We start from the raw sequence: 12,661 nt of genomic DNA on the forward strand, positions 1-12,661 counted from the left end.
CATGTGTTTGATTGCCTTATGGATATTGGTTTCACCTGCCTACTCTTATAAAATGGACTCCTGATGTGGTGATGTAGGTTCAGCACTGGACTGGAAACCAGAAGGTTAGCAGTTCAAAACCACCAACTGCTCCTCAGAAACCCTATATATAGGGTCGATAAGAGTTGGAACAGATTCTACAGCACTTAACAATAACAGCAACAAAGAAGACCAGTTAATACCACTACTATTTAAATTTATGCACCAACTACTAAAGCCAGTGATAATGAAATTGAAGAATTCTACCAACTTCTTCAGTTTGAAATTGATCAAACATGCAATCAAGATGTATTGAAAATTACTGGCAATTGAAGTGCAAAATTTGGAAACAAAGAGGAAGGATCAGTCATTGGAAAATACGGTTTTGGTGATAGAAGCATTGCTGGCGATCGCATGATAGAATTTTACAAAACCAATGACTTCTTCATTGCAGATACTTTCTTGAATAATAAAAAAGTTGATTGTACACATGGACTTCACCAGATGGAACACACAGAAATCAAACTGACTACATCTGTGGAAAAAGACAGTGAAAAAGCTCCATATCATCAGTCAAAACAAGGGCACGATAGACTGCTCAGATGTAAGTTCAGGTTGAAGCTAAAGAAAATAAAAACAAGCCCACCAGAATCAAAATGTGAATTTAGAGATCACCTCAAGAACACATTTGATGCTTTAGACACTAATGACCGAAAACCAGAATTGTGGGGTGACATCAAGAACATCACGCATCAAACAGAAAGAGGGGACATGAAATGGTTTAAAATCAGGAAAGATGTGTGCAAGGGTTGTATTTTTTCACCATACTTAATCTGTATGCTGAGCAAATAATTCGAGAAGATGGATTATAGGAAGACGAACGTGGCATCAGGTTAGGAGAAGACTCATTAACAGATAATGCAACCTTGCTTGCTGAACGCAAAAAGGACTTAAAATACTTACTATTGAAAATTGGAGACCACAGTCTTCAATGGGTTGCATCTCAATGAAAAGAAAACAAAAATCTTCACCTTTGGACCAATAAACAATATCCATATCAGTGGAGATAAGATTCAAGTTGTCAAAAGACTTCATTTTGCTCAGATCAACACTCATGGAAGCAGCAGTCAAGAAATCAAACTACATATTGTATTAGACAGAACGTATTGTATCTGCTGCACCAGATCTTTTTAAAGTGTTAAAGAGCAAAGGTATTAGTTTGAGAACTAAGGTGCGCCTGACCCAAGCCATGGTATTTTCAATAGTCTCATATGCATATGAAAGTTTGACAATGAACACTTAATTGTATGAATAAGGTTGACCATTGAATAATTGATGCATTTGAGTTATGGAGTTTGGAAGTCCTTCTGGACTTCCAAATCTGTGTTGGAAAAAGTACAACCAGAATGCTCCTCAGAAGCCAACATGGCCAGACTTCTTCTCTCATACTTAAGTCATATTATCAGGAGGGACCAGTCCTGGGAGAATAACACCTTGTGTGGTAAAGTGGAAGGAGAGCCAAAAAGAGAGATACCCCCAATGAGATGGATTGGCACAGTGCCAGCAACAATGGGCCCAAGCGTAGCAGCAATTGTAAAGATGGCACAAGACCAGGCGGTGTTTTGTTCTGTTGCACACAGGGTTTCTGTGAGTCGGAACCAACTCAACAGCACCTAACAATAACAACAAAGCCTGTCTGTCAGTTAATCATACTGCAGTGGCTTGTGTGCTACTGTGACGCTTGCAGTTGTGCTTTCAGATACCAGCATGGTCACCATAGTGGACAGAGTTCAGTGGAGCTTTTATACTATGTCAGACCTAAAGATCTGAAAATTAGCCAAGGAAAACCCAATAGGTTAAAGTGCAAGAAGATGAGCAATGAGCCCCCCTGGGTTGGAGGTACTACACAATAGCTTCAACAGTGAACTCAAACATGATCGTGAAGATGGCACAGGAAAGTGTTTTATTCTGCTATACAAAAGTTTGCGTTGAGTCAGAGCCAATACAAAGCAAATAACAACAATAAAATTGGGGGGGGCGGGGCTTCTATATCAGTGGTAGACCCCACAACCCTATAAATGAGGAGCATGAAGCTCAGAGAAAGTGCATGACTTGTCCAGAATCATTCAATGAATGAGTAGCACATATGGGCTATACCTCCTGGCCTATTTTGATGCCAAAGCCCTTAGGTTTTATACTACACTACACAGCTGCACAGACTTAGGGATCCAGTACATCTGAGTTTAGTCTGCCTCTCCATCTCCATCCCCCATCCTACTTCACCCCTTATTAGCATGGTAGGTGTGCACCAGGGATTTCTCCTCCTTTTTATGTTCTTTATCTGTGCAAAGGGAGAAATCATATCTTCCTTCCAGGGTTGTGTGTGGGCTCTGTGTGAGCTAAAATGCTTGGTACAGTGTAATAGTAGCTGTTCAACAAGACTAGTCTCCTCCCCTTTAGAAATAAGATATATAGAGGACAGTAAAAAGAAAACAATCTAGAATGTGGCTGTACGGTAACGCCAATGAAACGTTTATGTCAAAGGTAATGACTTTATTTTGTCTGTTTTGCAAGTTTTGGAATCGGGATCCTTTCTTTAACAGATGTAGATAAGGAGGTGTCCTGTTTGGCCTGTATGTGCAGAGAAGGATCTATGATGCATTCTTCAGCTGGCACAACAGGCTGATGTACAACATCTCATTTTCTAGTATATCAAAGCCTAAAACCATTCATTAATGAATGGCAGGTGTGGTTTCCTGTCATCTATATCATTAAGAAAAATCCAAACTAGTCATATGATATTTAAGTCGCAGGTACTGTATTGAGCAATGTAAAAACTTAAACATAGGTTGGTTTTGTTGTTTGTGCCTTTTTATTCCAATTGTCTGAAGACAGATTTTAATTAAATTGCTGCAGCCATACAGGTGTATTTTTGCATGATACATTGATGTCACAAAACTCCAGTTCCCACTAACTTTTTTTTAATGTTTTATTGTGAATTATGTAATAGTTTACATGGGAAAATATTACTTTTTACATTCATCCTATCATTTATCATTTCATTGCCATAGTTACAATCCCCTCCATGTATCATCAACCAACCAAAGGGTATACCCTACAAGCCTGCTCCCCGGTCGTCAGCACACAGCCCCTCTCCCTCTCTGGGTCTATAGTCCCCAGCCTCTCCATCTCTCTATATCACCATCTCTGCCTCCATCTCTGGCATCACTGCTTCTCTGGATAGGGTCCTGCTCTCCCCTCTTCTCCCTTGATGGTCCCAGGGACCTCTGCTCCTAGACTGCAAAGTTAATCACTCCTCTCCTTAGTACAAAACATTTACCTTTGCATTTCCAACCCTCACAATCAGTCCCGATAACAATTATTCACTATTGTATCACAAGAGACCTATCCACATTTTCTTTCATCAGCCCCGCCTAGAAAGATTGGTTATTACTTACTGGAGATTCTACCTTCCTCCACGCCCTCTGGATCTAGGCTCCCTCTTGAAAGCTTGTAAGCCAGTCACTTCTTGCCTTTGTAGCCCCCCCACGTTGGGTAGCCAATGTCCAAGTTGACCATCCCTGTCTACTCTGTGTATGGAGGGGGTGGGAATGATCCTTGCTGTAAGGATTTATTCCCTCTTTTGAGCTACTGCATCCATAGGTGTAGGTCAAGTTCATCAAATTGTATCAGATTACTTTTTTTCCCCTCTTCTTTCTTCTTCTAGTTGAGCTCTGATCATCCAGTTATCGAAGCTAGGTCAAGTGGGTATTATCTGCAAGTGTGGGTATTCTTGTACATATGCCCTCTATTCTTATCAGCTGGACCCCACTAACTTATAAATAAGATTATGATTGGGATCACAACCTTTCCTGGACCAGACAGTACATTAGAGTTTTTGTGATACTTAGTGTATTCTGCCATCGAATCAGTTCTGACTGATAGCAACGCTGTATAGGATTTCTGAGAGCAGCTGGTGAGTTTAAACTGCTAACCTTGTGCTTATCAGTCCTGTGCTTATCCACACCAGGGCACTTTGTGACACTAGTAAATTTCGTTCACCTTTTGCCCTTTTAATTAACTTTATTAATTTGTTATTCATTGTCAACAGCTTTAAGGGTTCTAAAATTCACAGTCATCCAGATTTAATTTAGTTGAGTCCAGAATGTTGCCCAATCTTACTCTAAACAGCCAATTGGTTAATATAGTTATATTCTTTGATGGAAATTTTCATGACATCATGAGCTGACAAAATGCAGGCCAAAGCCCCAAGTTTTGTCCTTCACATACTCCACCCCAGTCCCAATGCTGTTTTCATACCTGCCAGACCCTTTCCCATCTCAAGACCTTTGCACCTGCCACTTACACCTCCTGGAATGCTCCCCCCGTTAAAGCTATTCAGTAAAATACCACCTCCTTAATGCAACCTTCCATGGTCACCCCAACACTCTCACATTTTTTATCTCGCTTCTCTATAACACATATTCTCTTCTCATACACTCCATAAACTGCATTTGTTTATTGTCTTTGGAAATCCACTGGAGTGAAGCAGGAACTTCTGTCTGTCATGTTCCCAGCACATGAAAACAGTGCCTGGCACTTCATATTCATAGGTGATTATAAATACTTGTTGAATAAATTAATAAAAAATTCTGTGTTGGATCAATACTACTGGTAAGTCACTCTTGTCAATGAACATTTATTCATTCAGAAAACGCTTTCTTTCCTCCTGTCTCTAAAGGCAAGGTGTATGCCAAGCCCCTGGGAACTCCAGAGTATAATCCCAGCCCTGGCATATGAAACTAAACAAAAGTTTGTTAGATCTGCCTTTGTCCATTTCTGAGGAAGCAGAAGAGCATGGGTCATGCCTCTTTGCCCAGCAGTAACAACCTGTTTCCACCTTGGCTCTCCTACTGGACCTAGTGCTCTGTGATTGTTGTGTTTGCCTGGATTCATGTAGCAGCATGCTGTTTGAGTGCAGGATTGGTGACATGAGGCAGGGTTGGTCACGTGCCTTCCTTCTCAAAGTGTGATCCAGAGACCAGTAGCATTAGCATTAGTATCACTGGGGAACCTATTACAAATGCAGACTCTCAGATCCAACCAGACCGCCTGAACCAGAATCTGCAGTCTGTCAAGGTCCCCAGGGGATTGCTGGGCACATTAAAGTTAGAGAAGCACTGCCTTAAAAAGTAGTAAGACCTACACCTATGGAAGCAGTAGCTCAAAAGAGGGAACAAGTCCTTACAGCAAGAATCATTCCCACCCCCTCCACACACAGAGTAGACAGGGATGGGCAACTTGGACATTGGCTACCAAAAATGGGGGGTGGGGGGCTACAAAGGCAACAAGTGACTGGCTTACAAGCTTTCAAGAGGGAACCTAGACCCAGAGGACCTGGAGGAAGGTAGAATCTCCAGTGAGTAGTATTCAATCTGACTAGGCAGGGCTGAAGCAACGAAATGCAGACAGGTCTCTTGTGATACAATAGTGAATAATTGTTATCAGGACTGACTGTGAGGGTTGGAAATGTAAGGGTGGATGTTTTATAGCAAGGAGGGGAGTGATTAACTTTTCAGTCTAGGTGCGGAGGTCCCTAGGACCATCAAGGGAGAAGAGCAGAGAGCGAGACCCTACCCAGAGAAGCAGTGATGCCTGAAATGGAGCCAGAGATGATGATGTGGAGCGATGGAGCAGCTGGAGACTCTAGACCCAGAGAGGGAGAGCAACTGTGTGCTGAAGACCTGGGGGGTACAGGGGAAGGATTGCATGGAGGGGATTGTAACCATGGCAATGAGAGGATATTTGATAGAATGAATGTAAAACTAATGTTCTCCCATGTAAACTGTCACATAATTCACAATAAATCATTTAAGAAAAGAAAAAAAAAGGTATATTGCCTGATACATAGCAAATAAATGTTTAAATAATGAAGAAAAAAAAAGTAGTAAGAGTTTTATCTCCTATGTATAAAGGACAGTGAGTTCCAGCTGGAAGACACCCCAAGTAAAACCAGCAGATAGTCATTGAAACCCTGCCATATTTAAGGCAATAGGGTTAATAAATCTTGGGTTAGGATTACACATTCCTGCTCAGGGAATCAAGGCCAACCATTAAGCTGGCATCTAGCATATTAGTCGGAATAGTTCAACAGCACTTAACGACAATAGCAGCAACAAAGCAAAGCATATTAGTACAGAACGTTTCATATATGTATGGTAGATCCACCAACAGTCAGTGGTTCTGATATTAACTTTAGATACCTGCTAGCCACTCAGCATGAAAATTCCCTTCCCACTGCAGATCCTGAAACCATGGGAATTTCTCTTTCAGTCTTTCCTGAATGTGACAATAATGGCCGGATTATTAAACAGTGAATCCTGTCACCTGTAAAGTTCTGGATGGATATGATATGCTGTCTAGTTAGAACATTTCAAACAGTTTAAGTTAGAATTTAGGATTAAAATGAAAGCAAGAGATAGAAGCATGGCACATCATTATAAACATTTGCTTTCTTTTCTGAAAAATCAGGGATGTTCTGCCATTTACTTTGAAGTTGCCTTATGCCATTTCAACAGCCAAGACGGAGGCTCAGCTGGAAGAACTAGCCCAACTGGGACTGAGTAAGTAGGTGCCCCTTCCTTGGGCACATCTTAGAATAAACACTTGGGTTATAATTGATGTGAAGCAGAATAAGGCTATATTGTTATATTAAATGCACCTGTGATTAAAAATAGGAGTCCTGATGTGGTGTTGTAGGATAAGCACAGCTATTCTGTGGGAGAAAAATAAGACTTTCTTCTCCCTTGAGGACTTACAACCTTGGAAACCCTATACGGGGCCGCTCTGAGTTGGAACCGACTCCATGGCACATAACCACCACTAATTGAAAGGACCATGGTTCAATCCCACCAGCTACTCTTTGAAACCCATACAGGGTAGCTGTAAGTCAGAACCAACTCAACAACACTTAACAACAACAACAACATAGTTGAAACTAATCTCATCTCCATGGCAAAGTGCAGCTTTCAAGGCCGTAAGATCCCTGAATCAGACTTTGTGAGATTCTCTTTCCAAGTCAATATGCAGCCTACTCTCAAACAGACTGGTGCTGATTTTGGCTGGGTGTCCCCCAGATACCCACTGCTTCTCCCATTACTGAGTTTGGACTACCCACAAACTCAAAGTTCTAATGTACTGTGAACATCTGCAATGTATCTGTTCTCCTTTCTGTGGCATCTGCTGAGGAAAAGCAGTATTTGATGAAGAAAAGCAGGCTTTATTTCCAAGATGGCCTGCATAATTGATAGAGAAATCTGACAGTTTCAAGTGCCCTTCTTAAACTTAGATTGCTTCCAAGAATTGCCACATGTGTCTACTTGATGATTTGGGAAAGAAAATGCTGGTCAAAATGCAGGACCACATAAATGTTTCCATTTCATAGTTGCCCCATGTCTTGCAATTAAGATTTGTATACCTTTGAAAAGAGTTTAAAGTATTATTCTGAATTGAAGCTCATATAATCCACTAAATGCTAGGCATCATGAAGGCATGAGTCAAGCCTCAGTCTTCTCTGGTGAACTCCCTCCCCATGGTCCCTGGCCATGTTCAGCACTGGGCTGAGAGGTTGAAGTGTCACTGACACTGTCACTCTGGTTGTGCAAACAGCCATTACCCTGAAGCAAATGAAGTCTCATTAATGCTTATTCAACTTTTGACTTATCAATGTTCACAATAGAAATCACATTGTAAAATCCTGTACCTACCTTACTTAAGGAGCTCTGGTAGCATAGTGGTTACGAATCAAGCTGCTAACCCAAGGTCACCAGTTCAAAACTACCAGCCATTCCTCAAGAGAAAGATGAGCATTTCTGCTCTTGTAAAGATTTACAGCCTCGGAAGCCCTGTACAGGGTCCCTATGAGTCTGAATCGACTCCACTGCACACCACCACCTTAATTATTTGTTCATCCAATAACTATTTGTAGAGGGTCTGTGTGGCAGGTAGTATTCCCCGCTGCTAAGTAAGATCCAGTGGTTAAACCCAATGTCTCCCCTAACCCCAGTGTTCATAATTTATATGGGGAAAGAACACAGATGTGAGGTAGGTGTGGTGTTGTTGTTAAGTATCATAAAGTCAATTCTGACCCATAGCAACCCTGTATAGGGTTTCCTAGGAGCAGTTGGTGAGCTTGAAACACCAAACTTGCGGTTCAAACTGACTTTACAGTCCAGTGCATTAATCCACAGCACCACACCTTGAAATCTTACAGCTATGGCAGAAATCCAAGGAAGACCCAAGGGGGTGGGACATGTACTGACCTCTAGAAAAATATAGGAGCCCATAGGTCATTTAAAATTTTCTCATAGCTAAAAAAAAAGCCACATGCACACAAAAAAACCACTAAAATTGATTTTAATAGTACATTTTATGTAGTATGTCTAATATATTATAATTTCAACAATTGATATCGAAAGTTATTAATGAAATCATTTTCATTCCTGTGTAATGCTCATTTTTTAAAATCCAGTCTATGTTTTACACTTAAAGTCCACCTGAATTTGGGCATTAAATTTTCATGATCTGCATTTAAATTTCACTAAATTTACATACTTAAAAGTTTTCCAGTGCCTGAATTGAGTACCAGTTTTTCATTTAAATGTACTAAAATTACAGTAATATTAAAATTCCATTCCTCCACTTACTAGCAACATTGCAAGTGTTGAGTGGCTACAGTGTGGCTGTGGGCTCCCTGCTGAATAGCACAGACCTAGACAGGAGTTTTGGGGTAGCGCCGTAGGATAAGCACTAGACCTCAAGTTCTATTTGAACTGCAAGATTGGTGGTTCAAGCTCACCAGGTGCTCCTGAGAACCCCTATACAGGGTTACTATGAGTCAGAACTGACTCGACAGCACTTAACAACAACAATAGAGAGGACAGAAGGAAGGACACAGAGAAGGCCCACAAAGCTGGGTCACACATTTCAATACCAGACCATGGCTTACAGCACAGACCATGTGGGGAAAGGCTGCCAACAGAAGCCTTCCCCATATGACACCAGCCATTCTGGGAACATACTATAAGCAAACACAGCAAGGCCGTGAAAGAGAGAGAGCAAAGAAGTTATTCCAAAAGGAAATTGCCTTTCTCACCACCATTGCCTTTCTCAATTTGCACAGAAAACAAGGAGACACGAGTGGTATAGATGCAGTAAACAATCTGCAGGTCTCCAGAGTATTTAATAGTTATAGCCTTGTTAAGGAGGTTACTGGATTTGGGAAGCCACCAAGCTAAATGCTTGAACCAGCACTTTATGTTTGCTGTCGAGTTCTTTTGTTTTTTTTCTTTTTTTTTTTGCTGATGGGATGGACCCATGAGTATATTTTTCCTTCTTGCTGGGTTTTAATGCTGAACACGTAAAACCTCATATAAACTGTGTAAACCGCACCCTCCCCGACGCAGCTGCCAGTCCTGCCTATGGAAGGGGAACTTCGAGTCCCGATTCCTTGCCTGGTGGCCGCTCTGCCCAGGGTGCCTCAGAGGAAGCTAGTGGGACTGGGTGGTGGTGTTTTGCACATTGACTCCATTTTTGTTAAGTAGGCAGCCTCATTGACTTTTCTCAAGCTAATACTGTAACAACTCCAGCTTTTTTTTTTTCCCCTCCCAACATACCTATGAAAAGGCTGGGTTGAAGCTGTAAACTGGCCAAGCCATTTCTGAAAGACTTTGAAGGTAGAAAGTCCCTAGAGCCTTTCTGTGGGCCCACAGCTGAGCCTGGCATATTCTCAACTCTTTCCAGTAAGGGAATTCAGTAAAGGCACATGCTCCTGCACATACACACATACAAACAACCCCAAACCAAGTGTGATCAATGCCTTTCACTCCAAAGATGCCCTTTGTAACACAGTGTGCTTTTTGAATTTGTGAAGGAATGGCCCGAGTGTATTGTATTTACATTCTTGTGTTCACTGATAATAACTTTCAGATTTTTGGAGCTCTCCAGCTGACAACCAACCCCCAAACCCTCCACCTCCCCATAGGCCTCTCTCCTCAGACGGTGCTTGTCCCGCCTCGCATCAACTCTGCCTCATAAATGGAGTGCATTCTATAAAAACCAGGACGCCTTCAGAGCTGGAGTGCAGCCAGAGCAACGGAGCCCTGTGTTTTATTAATCCTCTTTTCTTGAAAGTGCACAGCCAGGACCTCAGTGGAAGCCTGCAGCGGCCCGACACAAGGACTCCAAATGTGAATGGCACCGAAAGGCCTCGGTCTCCCCCACCCAGGCCCCCGCCACCCACTATTAATAGTCTCCACACAAGCCCTCAGCTGTCCAGGACTGAGACCCAGGAGAGCATGCCAGAAACAGTCAACCATAACAAACATGGGAACGTAGCTGTGCCTGGAACGAAACCAACGCCCATCCCTCCGCCCCGACTGAAGAAGCAGGCTTCTTTTCTTGAGGCAGAAGGCAGTGCAAAGACCTTGAACCATAGCCAGCCTGGATCTGGGGGCTGGCCTGGAACCGGCCACGAGCCGGAGCTGGGCACAGCTGGCAGCCCAGGTGGGGCCCCGCCCTCGGAGACACCAGGAGATTGCACAAGGGCCCAGCCTCCCTGCTCTGAGTCACGGCCCCCATGGAATGGAGGCAGACAGAGGCTGAGCGACATGAGCATTTCTACTTCCTCCTCCGACTCCCTGGAGTTTGACCGCAGTATGCCTCTCTTTGGCTACGAGGTGGACACTAACAGCAGCCTAGAGGACTATGAAGGGGAGAGTGACCAGGAGACTATGCCTCCCCCAATCAAGTCCAAGAAGAGGAACAGTTCCTTTGTGTTACCCAAGATCGTCAAGTCCCAGCTCCGGAAAATGAGTGGTGTGTTCAGCTCCTTTATGACCCCTGAGAAGAGGATGGTCAGGAAGATCGCTGAACTGTCCCAGGACAAGTGTACCTACTTTGGGTGCCTGGTACAGGACTATGTGAGCTTTCTGCAGGAGAACAAGGAGTGCCATGTGTCCAGCACCGACCTGCTGCAGACCATCCGGCAGTTCATGACCCAGGTCAAGAACTACCTGTCTCAGAGCTCAGAGCTGGACCCTCCTATCGAGTCCTTGATCCCCGAAGACCAAATAGGTAAGTTCCCATGGCCTTTATTTCTATATATATGCATATACACAATTAAAGGATATGCTTACTATTTTTTAATATAAAGCATATTGTTGGTCTTGTAAGTGTACCTTGTACGATTCCCAGAGAAATTCAAAACAACCAACCCCATCCCCTCACCCATGCACATCAAAAGTCAGCTTCTTAAAGGAGACCTTGCATTCTTCTTGGCATGCCATGCTTGGAAATGTTTTAGGAAGCAACTGATACAAACTGTGAGATGATTCTGCTGGGAAAGGGATTTGTGCTACTTTGCCTTCAGGGGTGTCCTGTGGACCACGTGTGCCATGTGGACCAGGTGTGCTGTGTGTGTTAAATGTCTTTGAAGAGTTTTCGGAAAGTGTGTCTCTCTGCAGGTTGGGCATACTTAGAAAGGTCTCCTGGGAGACAGCGCATTCTGGTTTGTCTGGGGATTTTTTTTTATTAAGATGTAGCACACACTCACAAGTGTGTAAAGGCCATGGATGTGCACCAGGATGGATTTTCACGGTGAACACACCTGTGCCAGAAGCCCTGGTTCAGTTATCAGAAGTTGCCAGCACTCAGAAGCAAGCCTTGCGGTTCAAACTGACCTTGTGGTCCAGTACTTATCCTATAGCGCCACACCAGGTTTATGTTGTTGTTAAGTTTTGGTGAGTCAGTTCTGACTCATAGCCACCTTGTCTAAGGTTTCCAAGGAGCAGCTGGTGAGTTTGAACTACCAACCGTGTGGCTCGCAGTCCAGTACTGCACCACACCAGGAGTCCTTTAAAATAAGTAACATAGTTGGGAGGTCGCACAAAAGGTGTTTTCCACAAAGTCAAGGAGAAATACTTTATAACCTTGCTCAAGCACTGAATTGTTAATACTTACTTTGACCAAGAGAAATAAGCAGTGTGTACCCCCACCCCCCAGGAGCTCTGGTAGCATAGTGGTTACGACACGGGCTGCGAACTGCAAGGTCAGCAGTTCGAAACTACCAACTGTTCTGCGGGAGAAAGATGAGGCTTTCTGCTCCCGTAAAGATTTACAGCCTTGGAAACCCTGTACAGGATCACTGTGAGTCAGAACCAACTCCATGGCACATAACAACAACAACAACACCTCCACCCCCATCCCCAGAACGAATATTGGAGGAATTTTCTTCCCGCAGAAGTTTAGCTCTTAAGAGTTCACTTCAGAGACCTCATCCCTTCAGCAGAACAGCCCACAGAACTACAAATCTTTCCAGGCAGCTCCTAAAACTAAAATCAGATTTTGTCCCTCAGATCGGGTCTGTTTATTGAAGTAGTAAACAGTGTGTGGTAGAAAGTGGTTTCGCTCTCTCTCTCTCTCTCTCTTTGTTTTCCTCTTTCTTAAAGACAGTTTCAGCAGCTCTTGTATTTCACACAAAGGAATCAAAGCCTTGTTTGTTTTCTTGTGGTTGGACTGAGCTGGGTTGATGGGGCGTGGCTAGAACTGGGATGTGGCTAGAAGGAATGTTCTCTGGTTGTGTGTC

General features: G+C 43.2%; 1 protein-coding gene across 1 annotated transcript in view; it reads left to right on the forward strand.

Annotated features, from left to right (window-relative positions):
* RIN2 (Ras and Rab interactor 2) overlaps positions 1 to 12,661 on the forward strand; it is a 150,430-nt gene that overhangs the window by 104,147 nt on the left and 33,622 nt on the right. Inside the window, exons 7-8 of the mRNA XM_006860645.1 lie at positions 6,550 to 6,641; positions 10,006 to 11,151. Of these exons, the coding sequence (XP_006860707.1) occupies positions 6,550 to 6,641; positions 10,006 to 11,151 (1,238 nt within the window). The remainder of the gene's footprint in view (positions 1 to 6,549; positions 6,642 to 10,005; positions 11,152 to 12,661) is intronic.

Source organism: Chrysochloris asiatica, unplaced genomic scaffold (genome assembly GCF_000296735.1).
Source record: "Chrysochloris asiatica unplaced genomic scaffold, ChrAsi1.0 scaffold00039, whole genome shotgun sequence".
Classification (NCBI taxonomy): Eukaryota; Metazoa; Chordata; class Mammalia; order Afrosoricida; family Chrysochloridae; genus Chrysochloris; species Chrysochloris asiatica.